This window comes from Nerophis ophidion, linkage group LG05 (genome assembly GCF_033978795.1).
Source record: "Nerophis ophidion isolate RoL-2023_Sa linkage group LG05, RoL_Noph_v1.0, whole genome shotgun sequence".
Lineage (NCBI taxonomy): Eukaryota > Metazoa > Chordata > Actinopteri > Syngnathiformes > Syngnathidae > Nerophis > Nerophis ophidion.
Window position 1 is genome coordinate 58,473,626 of NC_084615.1, and position 18,905 is coordinate 58,492,530.

Genomic DNA, 18,905 nt, shown 5'->3' on the forward strand with positions numbered 1-18,905 from the left:
TTCAAGTACCCGCAGGGGTACGCGTACCCCCATTTGATCACCACTGGTTTATAGGGTTAGGCACAATAAGTGTTCAACTGCAGCCTAAACCCTTTCGGTCTGCAACATTTTCATTTTCAATCTATGAATGTACAACTGTTTTTTTATTTTGTTGACCATTGACCGAAGAAGAATAATGAACTAAAAGTTAAACGAACAATCTCCAGAAACTAACGTATGCAGACTGACTGAAAAAAAAGGTTATAAAAGTGACTGTGGATTAAATTTTACACAAAATTTACATGAAAGCATATTCAATACATATTATCTAGATCACAAGGAAGAGTTCTGAATGTAGATTCAAATTATGATCAGTCTCCTTTAACATAATATTTAATACGTACACATTAGGTCAATCTGAACCCCTTGTTGGTACAAAAATGTACAGTCCGTAATTGCTATAAAATGTTTTTTTATGAAACAGGCAAAGACAGAATGTAAAAATAAATATCTAAAAAAATACCATTGCATGAAGGTTGTAGAATTGGAGGAAATAATTATTTGATCCCAAAGCACAATGTGCCTGATTATTACAAACCCTGTTTCCATATGAGTTGGGAAATTGTGTTAGATGTAAATATAAACAGAATACAATGATTTGCAAATCCTTCTCAACCCATATTCAGTTGAATGCACTACAAAAACAAGATATTTGATGTTCAAACTCATAAACTTTATTTTTTTTTGCAAATAATAATTAGAATTTCATGGCTGCAACACGTGCCAAAGTAGTTGGGAAAGGACATGTTCACCACTGTGTCACATCACCTTTTCTTTTAACAACACTCAATAAACGTTTGGGAACTGAGGAAACTAATTGTTGAAGCTTTGAAAGTGGAATTCTTTCCCATTCTTGTTTTATGTAGAGCTTCAGTCGTTCAACAGTCCGGGGTCGCCGCTGTCGTATTTTACGCTTCATAATACGCCACACATTTTCGATGGGAGACAGGTCTGGACTGCAGGCGGGCCAAGAAAGTACCCGCATTCTTTTTTTATTAAGCCACGCTATTGTAACACTTGTCTTGCTGAAATAAGCAGGGGCGTCCATGATAAAGTTGCTTGGATGACAACATATGTTGCTCCAAAACCTGTATGGACCTTTCAGCATTAATGGTGCCTTCACAGATGTGTAAGTTACCCATGCCTTGGGCACTAATACACCCCCATACCGTCACAGATGCTGGCTTTTGAACTTTGCGCCTATAACAATCCGGATGGTTATTTTCCTCTTTGTTCTGGAGAACACTACGTCTTCTGTTTCCAAATATAATTTGAAATGTGGACTCGTCAGACCACAGAACACTTTTCCACTTTGCATCAGTCCATCTTAGATGAGCTCGGACCCAGCCAAGCCGGCGGCGTTTCAGGATATTGTTGATAAATGGGTTTGGCTTTGCATAGTAGAGTTTTACTTTGCACTTACAGATGTAGCGACCAACTGTAGTTACTGACAGTGGTTTTATGAAGTGTTCCTGAGCCCATGTGGTCTTATCCTTTACACACTGATGTCGGTTTTTGATGCAGTACCGCCTGAGGGATCAAAAGTCTGTAATATCATCGCTTACGTGCAGTGTTTTCTCCAGATTCTCTGAAATTTTTGATGATTTTACGGACCGTAAATGGTAAAATCCCTAAATTCCTTGCAATAGCTCATTGAGAAATGTTGTTCTAAAACTGTTCGACAATTTGCTTATAAAGTGGTGACCCTCACCCCATCCTTGTTTGTGTAACGTATTATTTTCGGGTTTCCCCATGTCTAACATAAAAAGATTACAGTTGGTTCAAAATGCGGCTGCTAGACTTTTGACAAGAACAAGAAAGTTTGATCACATTACGCCTGTACTGGCTCACCTGCACTGGCTTCCTGTGCACTCAAGATGTGACTTTAAGGTTTTACTACTTACGTATAAAATACTACACGGTCTAGCTCCATCCTATCTTGCCGATTGTATTGTACCATATGTCCCGGCAAGAAATCTGCGTTCAAAAGACTCCGGCTTATTAGTGATTCCCCTAGCCCAAAAAAAATCTGCGGGCTATAGAGCGTTTTCCGTTCGGGCTCCAGTACTCTGGAATGCCCTCCCGGTAACAGTTCGAGACGCTACCTCAGTAGAAGCATTTAAGTCTCATCTTAAAACTCATTTGTATACTCTAGCCTTTAAATAGACCCCCTTTTTAGACCAGTTGATCTGCCGTTTCTTTTCTTTTTCTTCTATGTCCCACCCTCCCTTGTGTAGGGGATCCGGTGGCCATGGATGAAGTACTGGCTGTCCAGAGTGGGGACCCAGGATGGACCGCTCGTCCAGAGTCGGGACCCAGGATGGACCACTCGCCTGTGTATCGACTGGGGACATCTCTATGCTGCTGATCCGCCTCCGCTTGGGATGGTTTCCTGCTGGTTCCACTATGGACGGGACTCTCGTTACTGTGTTGGATCCACTTTGGACTGGACTCTTATGGTTGTGTTGGATCCACTATGGATTGAACATTCACAGTATCATGTTAGACCTGTTCAATGTCCATTGCTTTCGGTCCCCTGTGGAGGGTGGGTTGCCCACATATGCGGTCCTCTCCAAGGTTTCTCATAGTCATCACTGTCACTGTCACCGACGTCCCACTGGGTGTGAGTTTTCCTTGCCCTTATGTGGGCCTACCGAGGATGTAGTTGTGGTTTGTGTTGTCGTTTGTGCAGCCCTTTGAGACACTAGTGATTTAGGGCTCTATAAATAAACATTGATTGATTGATTGATTGATTGAATTACTTAGCATTACATGGAAATTGCTTTTATACCCAATCATGGCACCCACCTGTTCCCAATTAGCCTGCACACATGTGGGATGTTCCATATAAGTGTTTGATGAGTATTCCTCAACTTTATCAGTATTTATTCCCACCTTTCCCAACTTCTTTGTCACGTGTTGCTGGCATCAAATTCTAAAGTTAATGATTATTTGCAAAAAAAAAATAAAATGTTTATCAGTTTGAACATGAAATATGTTGTCCATCCATCCATCCATTTTCTACCGCTTATTCCCTTTCGGGGTCGCGGGGGGCGCTGGCGCCTATCTCAGCTACAATCGTTTTGTAGCATATTCAACTGAATATGGATTGAAAATAATTTGCAAATCATTGTATTCCGTTTATATTTACATCTAACACAATTTCCCAACTCATATGGAAACGGGGTTTGTACTTGGTGGAGAAAATGCTGAGGTCCAATATTTCTTCTATAGTCGGTCTCAACTGAGGTTATAGTGAAAGGTGGAGTACCTAACGCTGTTAATCAGAATCAGAATCAGAAATACTTTATTAAACCCCGAGGGGAAATAAAAAATTTTCAACGATGTATATTATAGTTCATGGAATTTACACACAAACATAATTACTTGTCGTTTGGGTTTGTTGATTTATTGATGAACAGTTACAAAGAAAACAACTGACACATGCGTCACTGGCAATTTGGACAATTCAATAAAATGAAGTCTGATAAAGGGATGATGTATAAATACACTACGTATATTTATATTTATGTACTTGACGTGTGTTGTTTTCAGGTACATGCTGCTTTGTCCAAGGTCCCTAACATGCATGTTTATGCCAGAGAGGACATCCCTGAACGCTTCCATTACAGAGGCGGGAAGTTTGTTGCCCCAATGACCCTGGTGGCTGAGCCAGGCTGGTTTATCATCCAGGTAAATCTTAACTTTACTCAAATTAGCTACAAACCTCTACTTTGTCCGCCTCTGGACTTCCTCACCCATTGCCTTCTCTAACTTACAAGAAGTGAAGGAGAATTTATTTTTTTATTCAACCAGTTTGAATTAGAATTGGATGTAATAATTCCAGGATGTGGAAATGTTTGTTGCAAATGTAACCATTGGAATGTGATTTATGTTTTTTTGGACGCATCTTCTGTCAACATTCTCTCCAGAATAAGGCCAAACTCCCGTACTGGAACAATGACAGCAGTGTGCAGCCCCTGGCTTGGCAAAATGGTTGGCATGGTTACGACAATGAATTCCTCGACATGGGCGGCTTTTTCTTGGCTGCAGGACCTGGTAATCATGATAATAATAATAATACATCTTATTTTACCTGTTAACTTGTCTGCATTTAGATGGTATTTTCCTATTGATTGGAACTTAAAGGCCTACTGAAATTAGATTTTCTTATTCAAACGGGGATAGCAGGTCCATTCTATGTGTCATACTTGATCATTTCGCGATATTGCCATATTTTTGCTGCAAGGATTTAGTAGAGAACATCCACGATAAAGTTCTCAACTTTTGGTGCTGATAAAAAAGCCTCGCCTTTACCGGAAGTCGCAGACGATGACGTCACAAAAGTGAGGGCTCCTCACGTCCTCACATTGTTTTTAATGGGAGCCTCAAGTAGCTAGAGCTATTCGGACCGAGAAAACTACAATTTCCCCATTAATTTGAGCGAGGATGAAAGATTTGTGGATGATGATATTGATAGCGAAGGACTTGAAAAATAATAATAAAATAAAATAAAAAGCGACGGCTCCGGGCGGCGGTAGTGTGAGCGTTTCAGATGTAATTAGACACATTTACTAGGATAATTCTGGAAGATCCCTTATCTGCTTATTGTTTTAATAGTGTTTTAGTGAGATTGTAAAGACATACCTCGAGGTCGGATGGCTGCGGTGAACACACAGTGTCTCAAAGAGAAGCCGAGAAGTCAAGCTCACAGCTGCCTTTTAAACAGCTGCTGCAGGAGGACGAATGATTCAATGATGTCTCCGGTAAGATATATATCACAATTTTCCGATTCAAAAACATGCTGGTTGACGTAGAGAAACGTGTTCGCTTGACCGCTCTGTGTTAAAAACAAAGAAACACCAGCTGTGTCTCGGTGCTAAAGACAGCTGCAATACACCACTTTCCACTAACAGCATTGTTCTTTATAGTCTCCATTATTAATTGAACAAATTGCAAAAGATTCAGCAACACAGATGTCCATATTACTGTTTGATTATGCGATGAAAAGAGACGACTTTTAGCCGTAACTGGTGCGGAGCTAATATTTCCTGACAGTCCGTGACGTTTTCAACAAGAAAATTCAGCGGGAAATTTAAAATTGCAATTTAGTCAACTAAACCGGCCGTATTGGCATGTGTTGCAATGTTAATATTTCATCATTGATATATAAACTCCTCTCTGAGCTGCTACCTTACCGTGGTAGAGGAGTTTGCGTGTCCCAATGATCCTAGGAGCTATGTTGTCTGGGGGCTTTCATGCCCCCTGGCAGGGTCTCCCAAGACAAACAGGTCCTAGGTGAGTGATCAGACAAAGAGCAGCTCAAAGACTTCTATGGAATTACAACAAAATGAACTCAGATTTCCCTCGCCCGGACGCGGGCCACCGGGGCCCCGCTCTGGAGCCAGGCCCTGAGTTGGGGCACGATGGCGAGCGCCTGGTGGCCGGGCCTGTCCCCATGGGTTCCGGCCGGGCACAGCCCGAAGAGGCAACGTGGGTCATCCCTCCAATGGGCTCACCACTCATAGAAGGGGCCATAGAGGTCGGGTGCATTGTGAGCTGGGCGGCAGCCGAAGGCAGGGCACTTGGCGGTCCGATCCTCGGCTACAGAAGCTAGCTCTTGGGACGTGGAACGTCACCTCACTGGGGGGGAAGGAGCCTGAGCTAGTCCGCGAGGTAGAGAAGTTCCGGCTGGATATAGTCGGACTCACCTCAACGCACAGCAAGGGCTCTGGAACCAGTTCTCTCGAGAGGGACTGGACCCTCTTCCACTCTGGCGTTGCCGGCAGTGAGAGGTGACGGGCTGGGGTGGCAATTCTCGTTGCCCCCCGGCTCAAAGCCTGCACGTTTGAGTTATACCCAGTGGACGAGAGGGTAGCTTCCCTTCGCCTTTGGGTGGGGGGACGGGTCCTGACTGTTGTTTGTGCTCACGCACCAAACAGCCGTTCAGAATACCCACCCTTTTCGGGCACACTCGAGGGAGTATTGGAAAGTGTTCCACCGGGTGATTCCCTTGTCCTACTGGGGGACTTCAACGTTCATGTTGGCAACGACAGTGAAACCTGGAGAGGCGTGATTGGGAAGAATGGCTGCCCGGATCTAAACCCGAGTGGTGTTTTGTTATTGGACTTTTGTGCTCGTCACGGATTGTCCATAACAATCACCATGTTCAAACATAAGGGTGTCCATATGTGCACTTGGCACCAGGACACCATAGGCCGCAGTTCCATGATCGACTTTGTAGTTGTGTCATCGGATTTGCGGCCTCATGTTCTGGACACTCGGGTGAAGAGAGGGGCGGAGCTTTCTACCGATCACCACCTGGTGGTGAGTTGGCTGCGATGGTGGGGGAGGATGCCGGACAGACCTGGCAGGCCCAAACGCATTGTGAGGGTCTGCTGGGAACGTCTGGCAGAGTCTCCTGTCAGAGAGAGTTTCAATTCACACCTCCGGGAGAACTTTGAACATGTCACGAGGGAGGTGCGGGACATTGAGTCCGAGTGGACCATGTTCCGAACCTCTATTGTCGAGGCGGCTGATTGGAGCTGTGGCCGCAAGGTTATTGGTGCCTGTCGTGGCGGTAATCCCAGAACCCGTTGGTGGACACCAGCAGTGAGGGATGCCGTCAAGCTGAAGAAGGAGTCCTATCGGGTTCTTTTGGCTCATAGGACTCCGGAGGCAGTGGACAGGTACCGACGGGCCAAGCGGTGTGCAGCTTTAGCGGTCGCGGAGGCAAAAACTCGGACATGGGAAGAGTTCGGGGAAGCCATGGAAAACGACTTCCGGACGGCTTCGAAGCGATTCTGGACCACCATACGCCGCCTCAGGAAGGGGAAGAAGTGCACTATCAACACCGTGTATGGTGCGGATGGTGTTCTGCTGATTTCGACTGCGGATGTTGTGGATCGGTGGAGGGAATACTTCGAAGACCTCCTCAATCCCACCAACACGTCTTCCTTTGAGGAAGCGGTGCCTGGGGAATCTGTGGTGGACTCTCCAATTTCTGGGGCTGAGGTCGCTGAGGTAGTTAAAAAGCTCCTCGGCTGCAAGGCCCCGGGGGTGGATGAGATCCGCCCGGAGTTCCTTAAGGCTCTGGATGCTGTGGGGCTGTCTTGGTTGACAAGACTCTGCAGCATCACGTGGACATCGGGGGCAGTACCTCTGGATTGGCAGACCGGGGTGGTGGTTCCTCTCTTTAAGAAGGGGGACCGTAGGGTGTGTTCCAACTATCGTGGGATCACACTCCTCAGCCTTCCCGGTAAGGTTTATTCAGGTGTACTGGAGAGGAGGCTTCGCCGGATAGTCGAACCTCGGATTCAGGAGGAACAGTGCGGTTTTCGTCCTGGTCGTGGAACTGTGGACCAGCTCTATACTCTCGGCAGGGTTCTTGAGGGTGCATGGGAGTTTGCCCAACCAGTCTACATGTACTTTGTGGACTTGGAGAAGGCATTCGACCGTGTCCCTCGGGAAGTCCTGTGGGGAGTGCTGAGAGAGTATGGGGTATCAGACTGTCTTATTGTGGCAGTCCGCTCCCTGTATGATCAGTGTCAGAGCTTGGTCTGCATTGCTGGCAGTAAGCCGGACACGTTTCAGGTGAGGGTTGGACTCTGCCAAGGCTGTCCTTTGTCACCGATTCTGTTCATAACTTTTATGGACAGAATTTCTAGGCGCAGCCAAGGCGTTGAGGGGATCCGGTTTGGTGGCCACGGGATTAGGTCTCTGCTTTTGCAGATGATGTAGTCCTGATGGCTTCATCTGGCCGGGATTTTCAGCTCTCACTGGATTGGTTCGCAGCCGAGTGTGAAGCGACCGGAATGAGAATCAGCACCTCCAAGTCCAATTCCATGGTTCTCGCCCGGAAAAGGGTGGAGTGCCATCTCCGGGCTGGGGAGGAGACCCTGCCCCAAGTGGAGGAGTTCAAGTACCTAGGAGTCTTGTTCACGAGTGGGGGAAGAGTGGATCGTGAGATCGACAGGCGGATCGATGCGGCGTCTTCAGTAATGCGGACGTTGTATCGATCCGTTGTGGTGGAGAAGGAGCTGAGCCGGAAGGCAAAGCTCTCAATTTACCGGTCGATCTACGTTCCCATCCTCACCTATGGTCATGAGCTCTGGGTCATGACCGAAAGGATAAGATCACGGGTACAAGCGGCCGAAATGAGTTTCCTCCGCCGTGTGGCGGGGCTCTCCCTTAGAGATAGGGTGAGAAGCTCTGCCATCCGGGAGGAGCTCAAAGTAAAGCCGCTGCTCCTCCACATCGAGAGGAGCCAGATGAGGTGGTTTGGGCATCTGGTCAGGATGCGACCCGAACGCCTCCCTAGGGAGGTGTTTAGGGCACGTCCAGCTGGTAGGAGGCCACGGGGAAGACCCAGGACACGTTGGGAAGACTATGTCTCCCGGCTGGCCTGGGAACGCCTCGGGATCCCCCGGGAAGAGCTAGAAGAAGTGGCTGGAGAGAGGGAAGTCTGGGCTTCCCTGCTTAGGCTGCTGCCCCCGCGACCCGACCTCGGATAAGCGGAAGATGATGGATGGATGGTTGGATGGATATATAAACTGTCAGACTGCGTGGTCGGTAGTAGTGGGTTTCAGTAGGCCTTTAATGCTTTCGCATCATTGTACTGAACAGCCAGGACAGACGTGTGTGCACCGTTACTTCTATTCCCGATTCATGGTCATCATCAAGCTATTCCTTTTTTGACTTCAGAGATTCTGCTGCACTGGCACCAATATTTTAGTCATGACTCAGATGATCTTCTCTCTTATGCAGACTTCAAACAGAATGTTGGGGCTGCACCTATCCGGACAGTGGATGTCTATAACGTGCTTTGCCGCATATTGGGAGTGGAACCTCTACCAAATAACGGGTCCTGGTCTCGGGTGAGGGACCTCCTGAATGGCTGCGGTGGTCCACACGTTCCCCTAACCCAGCTGACCTGCTGGATGGCTTTGTTTGGAACCCTGCTGGCACTGTGGCAATGAAAGGTGTCTTAATGTCTATAGTGAGAAGTCATCAGGAACACCAAATCATGAATCTTGAGCCGTGCTCTAATTTCATTACACTTTAATTTACACTGGGATTTTATATACAGTGGGGCAAAAAAGTATTTAGTCAGCCACCGATTGTGCAAGTTCTCCCACTTAAAATGATGACAGAGGTCTGTAATTTTCATCATAGGTACACTTCAACTGTGAGAGACAGAATGTGAAAAAAAATCCAGGAATTCACATTGTAGGAATTATAAAGAGTTTATTTGTAAATTATTGTGGAAAATAAGTATTTGGTCAACCATTTAAAGCTCTCACTGATGGAAGGAGGTTTTGGCTCAAAATCTCACGATACATGGCCCCATTCATTCTTTCCTTAACACGGATCAATCATCCTGTCCCCTTAGCAGAAAAACAGCCCCAAAGCATGATGTTTCCACCCCAATGCTTCACAGTAGGTAGGGTGTTCTTGGGATGCAACTCAGTATTCTTCTTCCTCCAAACACGACGAGTTGAGTTTATACCAAAATGGATACATGGATGATACAGCAGAGGATTGAGAGAATGCCATGTGGTCAGATTAAACTAAAATAGAACTTTTTGGTATAAACTCAACTCGTCGTGTTTGGAGTACACAATTTTATATATGATATCAGAAAAGAGGGCTCTTTTTTTTTTAGATGAGCTGATGATTTCGAGGACATTTTGACTAAAATATAATTATCCAGCAGTATTCTCATACCCTTGAATTCAGAGCTTTTTTGGATTTCGAAGATACACTGGTATGAATAAATTACATAAGCATTTGTCTTTTATTTGTATGGTAAATAGTAGCTCATATAGGTTGGGGAAGGGGGTGATTTATGCCCGAGTAACATGCTTTATCAGTATATACCATGAATTGATTAACGTGGACCCCGACTTAAACAAGTTGAAAAACTTATTCGGGTGTTACCATTTAGTGGTCAATTGTACGGAATATGTACTGTACTGTGCAAACTACTAATAAAAGTATCAATCAATCAATCAATAACGGGTCAATCCCTGCTTCGAAAAGCTGAGTACTACAAAATATTTTCTTTGTAGCCATTAATCCTGAACTTTCTCATTTAAGTTAAAATAGATAGTCCTGGGTTCAATCACGGGCTCGGGATCTTTCTGTGTGGAGTTTGCATGTTCTCCCCGTGAATGCGTGGGTTCCTTCCGGGTACTCCGGCTTCCTCTCACCCTCCAAAGACATGCACCAGGGGATAGGTTGATTGGCAACACAAAATTGGCCATAGTGCAGTGGTTCTTAACCTGGGTTCGATCAAACCCTAGGGCATGGGTGTCAAACTCTGGCCCGCGGGCCAAACTCGGCCCGCCGTTTAATTTCATTTGGCCCTTGAGGCAATATCAAATTAACCTTAGAGCTGGCCCGCCGGTAACACCACATTCACCGCTAATACTCATACTTACAATTTTCCCAGGAGACTCCCGAAGTTTAGTGCCCTTCCCGAAAATCTCCCTGGCTAACCATTCTCCCGATTTCCACCCGGACAACAATATCGGGAGCGTGCCTTAAAGGCACTGCCATTAGCGTCCTCTACAACATGCCGTCACGTCCTCTTTTCCTCCATGTAAACAGCATGCTGGCCAAGTCACATAATATATGCGGCTTTCACACACACATACTTGGTCAACAGCCATACAGCTCACACTGAGGGTGGCCGTATAAAAAACTTTACCATTGTTACAAATATGCGCCACACTGTGAACCCACACCAAACAAGAATGACAAAACACATTTCGGGAGAACACCTGCACCATAACACAACATAAACACAACAGAACAAATACCCAGAACCCCTTGCAGCACTAACTCTTCCGGAACGCTACAATATACACCCCCGCTACTACCAAACCCCGCCCACCTCATTTTTATTTTATTTTTGAATTTATTAGCCTGTGGAAAAAGTTAATGTTGATATTTACCTGAGAAGGCTGCAAATAGAAAAGAAGCGTTCATTTTTTAAAATAAATTTTATTTAATATACCACTGATGTTTTTTGAAAGTTGATTTTGCACTATTACGTTATATAAGCTCTGCCTGTTCCATGGGAGGAAGCCCAAATACCCGGAGGGGACCCACGCAGTCCCGTGGAGAACATGCAAACTCCACACAGAAAGATCCCGAGGATTACTCAGGACCTTCGTATTGTGAGGCAGATGCACCAACCCCTGTTCCACCATGCTGCCCTATTTAAGCCTTGGTTGTTCAATATTCATTGCAAAACTTGTTTGGGTCCCTATTAAAAGGTTAATTTTTTAAACCTTGGCTCAGTTTTAAATTTTGGCACACTCTGTATTTGAGTTTGACACCCCTGGCCTAGGGGTTTGGCGGAGCCTGCGCAGCGGAGGTCGAGACACGCCCAACTCGAAATGTAAATAATAAATTCTCTCTATCGGCGTATTATGGATATCCTTAAACAATGTTCTCTCTAATTTTCCATCTGATTTGCAGATGTGTAATTTGTTGTGAGTTTATGCGTTGGTTTTGCTCTTTGAACAAGGGGATGGATGTTCATGCACAGTTCATTTTGTGCACCAGTAAAAAAAACATAACTGTCTTTAATTACAATTTTTAATTTATTTATTTATTCACTAAAGGCTTCGGTGAATGCACATATGAAATTGTTGGGGTTCGGTACATCCAATAAGGTTAAGAACCACTGCCCTAGTGTGTGAATGTGAGTGTGAATGTTGTCTGTCTATCTGTGTTGGCCCTGTGATGAGGTGGCGACTTGTCCAGGTCGTACCCCACCTTCCAACCGAATGCAGCTGAGATAGGCTCAAGCGACCCCAATTATTATCTATTTCACTAACTGTTTCTTTGCTATCACTTTTACGATCATATTTGTACATATCGTATGTGCTGGTGTTGTTCTATTGTTGTTTTTGTTGTATTTGATGTTGTTGTTTTTGTCTCTCTGTCTAATCCCCCTCTTGTCCCCACAATTTCTCCCTCTGTCTTCCTTTTTTTCTCTTTCTATCCCCTCCTGCTCCGGCCCGGCTGCACCAAATGATAATATAAATACATTTAATCAAGTCAAACTCAAATAAGGCAACAAGAGAAGTATCTCACACTTCTCTTTTGTAAAGTAAATCTGAATAGCCGATATGGGCATCGACATCAACTATATGATTTGCCTGAGAAGCTGGACAGGACAAAAAATAAGAAAAAAAGAAACAAAAACACAAGTGACAAGCGGTAGAAAATGGGTGCATGTATAGTTTTGTAGATTAAAATGTTTTATATAACAAGTTAGTGTTGGTGACCAATTTAAATGTTTTATCATTTGTTGAAAATTTTACAAAAAAAGGTTTATATTTTAAATAAGGATGTATTTTTCCCTGAATTTCAGGCAAACTGATGCACTTCAAATCTTGTCAGTTACAGACTGAAAAACAAACACAAATAATGTTGTTTTTTTGAAAGTTTAACAATATTTCTTTTTTTGTTTGTTTTATTTAATTTTTGATAAGGATACAATATTATGCAGAGGTGTACTTGTAACAAATTTATAGACACATTTTTTTGAAAAGTGTGAAGTTATTTCAGGAGAACATGCAAACTACAAACACAAATATATTGCAACCAAGACTGAACTCGGGTCTTCTGTCAGTGAAACAGAAATTGGTTTTGGTGTGCAGAGACTCGCCTACCAGGCCTATGCAGTACACATTGTGGGAGTATAAAATGGGATTTTCCAAGTTTTAGTAGTACGGTGGAAGAGGGGTTAGTGCATGTGCCTCACAATACGAAGGTCCTGAGTAGTCTTGAGTTCAATCCCGATCTTTCTGTGTGGAGTTTGCATGTTCTCCCCGTGACTGCGTGGGTTCCCTTCGGGTACTCCGGCTTCCTCCCACTTCCAAAGACATGCACCTGGGGATAGGTTGATTGGCAACACTAAAATTGGCCCTAGTGTGTGAATGTTGTCTGTCTCTCTGTGTTGGCCCTGCGATGAGTTAGCGACTTGTCCAGGGTGTAACCCGCCTTTCACCCGAATGCAGCTGAGATAGGCTTCAGCACCCCCCGCGAACCCAAAAGGGACAAGCGGTAGAAAATGGATGGATGGATGGATGGATAGTTCACCCAAATTAACGTTTCTATTTTCAAGCCCCTTTCATGAAACTTTCACACAAAAGTGACACCAAAACACAGAAAAAAAAGATTTAATTTGTTATTCACTGCACCTCGTATGTACACCACAAATTTTCCAAGGCAATACAAAATAGAACAAACACATACAACATAAGTGTGTGAGATATTAGATGAATCCGCTACCAGAAATGAAGCCTTTCTTGCTTTCCTTGCTGCAGCACATGGATCTCCTCATATCGGCTGCTTCTTCACTACCAGTGACATCGTTTTTGGTAGTGATGAGAAAATAAACAATAATCAAATGGCAATGCAAATGAAAAATTCTGAAAAAAAGGATAATTGTTAAAAGTTTTAAGATCAAGTTAAAAGATGCTGACACATCACTTGCTTTAAAACACCCAAAAGAAAGACTTAAAAATCCATTGACCGCCAGAAAAGTTTGGTTTTAGTAGCTTGTGTGATGAAAGAAATATTTGCCTTAAGCACAGATGAACACATTTCGTTTAGTCGATGTTGGATGCGCTTACGATTTCAAAGTGGTTTATATTCCTTAAAAGTATGAGCTCCTGAAGGAAGCACTTGCACAAACTGCTACATTGCCTCTTTTCTGAGTACGAAACACATCGCAGTGTCCCCGTCTCTATCTGAGCGAGGAGCATCACGGCCACCATGGAAAGGAAACAAAAATACAACTATGAGAATAAATTCATGGAATGACAAGATGCCAACATATTGCGCGTAAAAAATGTTTGCACTAACAAAAAAAAAATGCAGGATAAAAACTAAAATGTGCAGGTGAACTTCATTTGACCTTGTCTAAATATTTGAATTTTCCAAGCGTTCAATGCCTCAATACTTTTCACACAACTAGTTCTTGGGGACGACGTGGGGAGAGTGGCCGTGCCAGCAATCTGAGGGTTACTGGTTCAATCCCCACCTACCATCCTAGTCACGTCCGTTGTGTCCTTGAGCAAGACACTTCACCCTTGCTCCTGATGGGTCCTGGTTAGCGCCTTGCATGGCAGCTCCCTCCATCAATGTGTGAATGTGGAAATAGTGTCAAAGCGCTTTGAGTTCCTTAAAAAGGTAGAAAAGCGCTTTACAAGTACAATCCATTTACTAAGGAGCCAACAAGTGTGTGATCCATGATTGTATCAATACATTTGGTATTTTCAGTCCTCTTCATCATGTTGTTCACTTTTTGACAACATGAGTCCAAGAGCACACCTCAACAAGCAATCAGCAAAGGATGATGCCAGAGGAAAGTGGCCACTGAGCTTAGAGTTACAGACTGGAAGAGTTTTTTTTCTGTGAAAATGTATTTTGGTTGATGCATGGATCACACCTGTTTTAGTTTTGGTGTTCAAAAGTATGGAAACTTTGGACATTTCCATTTAGAAGTTTTAGGTTCACGTGTAAAGGTTATTGTATGGTTTAGCTCGCGGGTGTCAAACTCATTTTAGATGGGGGGCCACATGGAGAAAATCTACTCCCAAGTGGTCCAGACTGGTAATATCACGCCACGATAACTAAAAAATAAAGACAACTTCAGATTGTTTTCTTTGTTTACAAAAAGACCAAGCACAAATGTAAAAATCATAATGTTAGATTTTCTTTACATTTAGATGTTGCGGTTAGTAATTTATTTGTCGTTATTTATATTTTCTTATTATTTTGTTATGTGATAATGTTCATCAGTCAAGTCATTGGTGTTAATTTTTTAATCTATCAAGGTACCAAAATTATGTCAAAATCAAATTACAGCATGCTATTTTTGTAGTTTGATCATTTTCCTCGACTGGTGCAGTGTCATCATATGGTTTACTTTGTACACATGTTGCATCATCTACTAAGATACAAAAAATTGCAATTGCGACACCCAGTGGACACATTTAGAACAGCTGTTTCTTTCATTCAAATATTTGAGTTACATTTTTATACTTAGCAAACTCATCCCGCTGGCCGGATAAAAGCTGTTTGCGGGTATAATTTGGCCCTCACGCCGTACGTTTGACACCCCTGGTTTAGATACATCTTGAAATTTCACTAGAAAGTCAAATATCCTTAACTTTTTTGTGAATAGCTTGTGTTATCATATAATGAATAATAAAGGTGCTGTATTAAATATTACTAATATTTAATATTGGCAACACTAAATTGGCCCTAGTGTGTGAATGTGATTGTGAATGTTGTCTGTCTATTTGTGTTGGCCCTGTGATGAGGTGGCGACTTGTGCAGGGTGTACCCCGCCTTCCACCCGAACGTAGCTGAGATAGGCTCCAGCACCCCCTGCAACACCCGAAGAGAGAAGCGGTAGAAAATGGATGGATGGACTGAATTGTAGTGTGGAATGTTTTAAAGTGTGTTTTGTGGCAATTCCTCCGTTGACCACGGCGTCAGTTGTTATGTTGAGTGGCGCTTTCCATCATTTTCAGGAAACTGCAATGCATAAAATATTTACCCTCCCCCCTTCCCAGGAATGGGGCCACATGAATTTCTTCCCAATGTGGAATCAAGTTGTAATATTATGAGCATAAAATACAGGATGTTAAGATGAGAACAGTTTTTACAGAAATAAAGTATTTTTAGGGTGGAGCGCCATCTCCAGGTTTGTAGGGAGATCTTGCCCCAAGTGGAGGAGTTCAATTACCTCGGAGTCATGTTCACGAATGAGGGAAGAATGGATCGTGAGATCGACAGGCGGATCGGTGCGGCGTCCTCATTAGTGCGGACGCTGTATCGATCCGTTGTGGTGAAGAAGGAGCTGAGCCGGAAGGGAAAGCTCTCAATTTACGATCTACGTTCCCATCCTCACCTATGGTCATGCCATTGGGTCATGACCAAAAGGACAAGATCCCGGGTAAAAGTCGCCAAAATGAGTTTCCACCGCCGGGTGACGGGGCTCTCCCTTAGAGATAGGGTGAAAAGCTCAGCCATTTGGGAGAAGCTCAAAGTAAAGCCACTGCTCTTCCAAATGGAGAGGAGCCAGATGAGGTGGTTCGGGCATCTGGTCAGGATGCCACCCGAACGCCTCCCCAGGGACATGTTGGGAAGACTATCTCTCCTGGCTGGCCTGGGAACGCCTCGCGACCCCCCGGGAGGAGCTGGATAAAGTGGCTGGGGAGAGGGAAGTCTGGACTTCCCTGCTTAGGCTGCTGCCCCCGCGACCCGACCTCGGATAAGCGGAAGAAGCTGGTTGGATGGATAAAGAATTTTTAACAAATATGCATGAGAAAACGCTGACTTTTCCCTTCAGATTTTTGAGGGCGTTTTGTCATTCACGAAGAATCACTTTACATTTTCTCATACCGTTACATTGCTTTCCCCTCATAATTGTACTTTGTATTCCCTTCAGTGTGGTCCTGGAACTCCTCTGTACTTTTTCTCACCATAATGAGTCAGGTGCCTCCATCCTTTCCCTTAATTAGGCACCTTATGACCTCCAAGTATGGCGGAAGGTTCAAATGACAACATATTAATGCTTAGCGTGATTGGAGTCATTTTACAGAAGATGGCCGGATGCTTACAAGCAAACAAGGAAGCAAGAAGAGCTTTGCCTAATGTGCAAATGTAGTGTGGTCCATCCAGCCTGTTAGTGGAGAGTCAAGTGGCCTTCAAAGCGCAACATTGAAGCAGAGGAGCACACCTGGGTGTGTCACTGAACGATTTGAGGCATCTCGCTCCAAGCTTTGGCCTTCTTCTTGGCCAGAGCCATCCAAGGTGGCTCATCTTGGGGCAAGGAGGAAGGTGAAAGACCACGCTGGGCTACAGAAGCTGGAGCGGGAGGCGCAGGAGCTCTCGGCGCCGGCAGGGGAGGGTTGACTCTCGATGAAAAAGGAGGTGATGTGAGCGCGGGCTTGGACGGGGGGGAGGTTTTGGAGAGGACAGGAGGATTGACGCTTGTGGGAGATTTCAGAGGAGCCGGAGCGGGGGAGGACAGGGATGGTTGGGAGGATGCAGGTTTGGCAGTGACCAGAGGAGCCGGTGGTTTAGCGAGGGCAGGGCAGGACTGTGCTTGGGATTTAGGAGGCTGAGGTGGCACCGGAGTAGGAGGCGACAGAGACTTCCTGCTCTCCTTCTCTGCAGGCCATGGAGGATTGCTGCTTTCTGACAAACTCACTGCAGGAGTGAAGACAGGAGGAACAATGTTAGCATTTCCTAAAGATGAGTGAGCACGCCTCCACCATTTGTTTTAACAGAACAGAATATACATATTTACATATATATATATATATATATATATGTATATATATATCAATCAATCAATCAATGTTTATTTATATAGCCCTAAATCACTAGTGTCTCAAAGGGCTGCACAAACCACTACGACATCCTCGGTAGGCCCACATAAGGGTATACTGTATATACATATATATATATACATATACAGTATATATACTTATATATATATGTATATATATATATGTATATATATATATACATATATATATATATATACATATACAGTATATATACTTATATATATATATATATATATATTAGCGGTGTGGGAAAAATTTGATTCGAATACGAATCGAATCGAATATATTGCGTGATTCAGAATCGATTCTCATTATTAAAAACATCTTTTTTTTTTTATCAATATAACAAACCACTACACAGCAATACCATAACAATGCAATTCAATTCCAAAACCAAACCTTTACCAGCAACACTCAGAACTGCAATAAACAGAGCAATTGAGAGGAGACACAAACACGACACAGAACAAACCAAAAGTAGTGAAACAAAAATGAATATTATCAACAACAGTATCAATATTAGTTATAATTTCAGCATAGCAGTGATTAAAAATCCCTCATTGACATTATTATTAGACATTCATAAAAAATAAATAAAAAGAACAATAGTGTCACAGTGGCTTACACTTGCATCGCATCTAATAAGCTTGACAACACACTGTGCCCAATGTTTTCACAAAGATAAAATAAGTCATATTTTTGGTTCGTTTAATGGTTAAAACACATTTACATTTTTCCTACCAGCTGATAAAACACTGTCCTTTACAATTATAAAAGCTTTTTTTTTTAAATTCTACTCCTCTGCTAGTATGTCAGCAGACTGGGGTAGATCCTGCTGAAATCCTATGTATTGAATGAATACACAATCGTTTTAAATCTGAAAAATATCGTTTTTGAATCGAGAATCGCGTGGAATCAAAAAAAATCGATATATAATCGAATTGCGACCCCAAGAATCGATATTGAATCGAATCGCGGGACACCCAAAGATTCGCAGCCCTAATATATATATATATATATATATATATATACACACACACATACACATGCACAAACAAATTATACTGTAGTGCAGGGGTTTCCAAACTTTTTGACCCGGGGGCCGCATTGGGTTGAAATAATTTGGCCGGGGGCTGGGCTGATATATATATATATAGCGCATATGCCAAATCTTAAAAAAAAACGGCCTACGGATCACGATTGAAGCCAACAAGCAAACCGTCAACTTCCTCGACGTCACTTTCAACCTGAGAAATAACAGCTACCAACCATTCACGAAACCCAACACAACACTCCAATACGTGCACCATGACAGCAACCACCCACCCACCACCACGAAAAGAATACCTACCGGAATTAATAAAAGGCTATCGATGCTGTCATCTAGCAAAGCTGAATTCGACCAAGCAACCCCCCGTACCAGAAAGCACTTGATGAAAGCGGATACAACTTCACCCTCACCTATGAACCCACTCC

At 43.7% G+C, this 18,905-nt stretch overlaps 2 protein-coding genes across 4 annotated transcripts in view; one reads left to right on the forward strand and one right to left on the reverse strand.

Moving 5' to 3' along the window:
• The window catches only part of enpp6 (ectonucleotide pyrophosphatase/phosphodiesterase 6), a 35,644-nt gene extending 21,745 nt beyond the window's left edge, over positions 1–13,899 (forward strand). Inside the window, exons 6-8 of the mRNA XM_061901636.1 lie at positions 3,595–3,732; positions 3,972–4,098; positions 8,806–13,899. Of these exons, the coding sequence (XP_061757620.1) occupies positions 3,595–3,732; positions 3,972–4,098; positions 8,806–9,017 (477 nt within the window). The 3' untranslated portion in view covers positions 9,018–13,899. The remainder of the gene's footprint in view (positions 1–3,594; positions 3,733–3,971; positions 4,099–8,805) is intronic.
• The window catches only part of zgc:66433 (uncharacterized protein LOC321250 homolog), a 126,543-nt gene continuing 120,860 nt past the window's right edge, over positions 13,223–18,905 (reverse strand). For all 3 annotated transcript variants that reach the window (XM_061901633.1, XM_061901634.1, XM_061901635.1), the window contains one exon: positions 13,223–17,286. In XM_061901633.1, the coding sequence (XP_061757617.1) occupies positions 16,823–17,286 (464 nt within the window). In that variant the 3' untranslated portion in view covers positions 13,223–16,822. The remainder of the gene's footprint in view (positions 17,287–18,905) is intronic.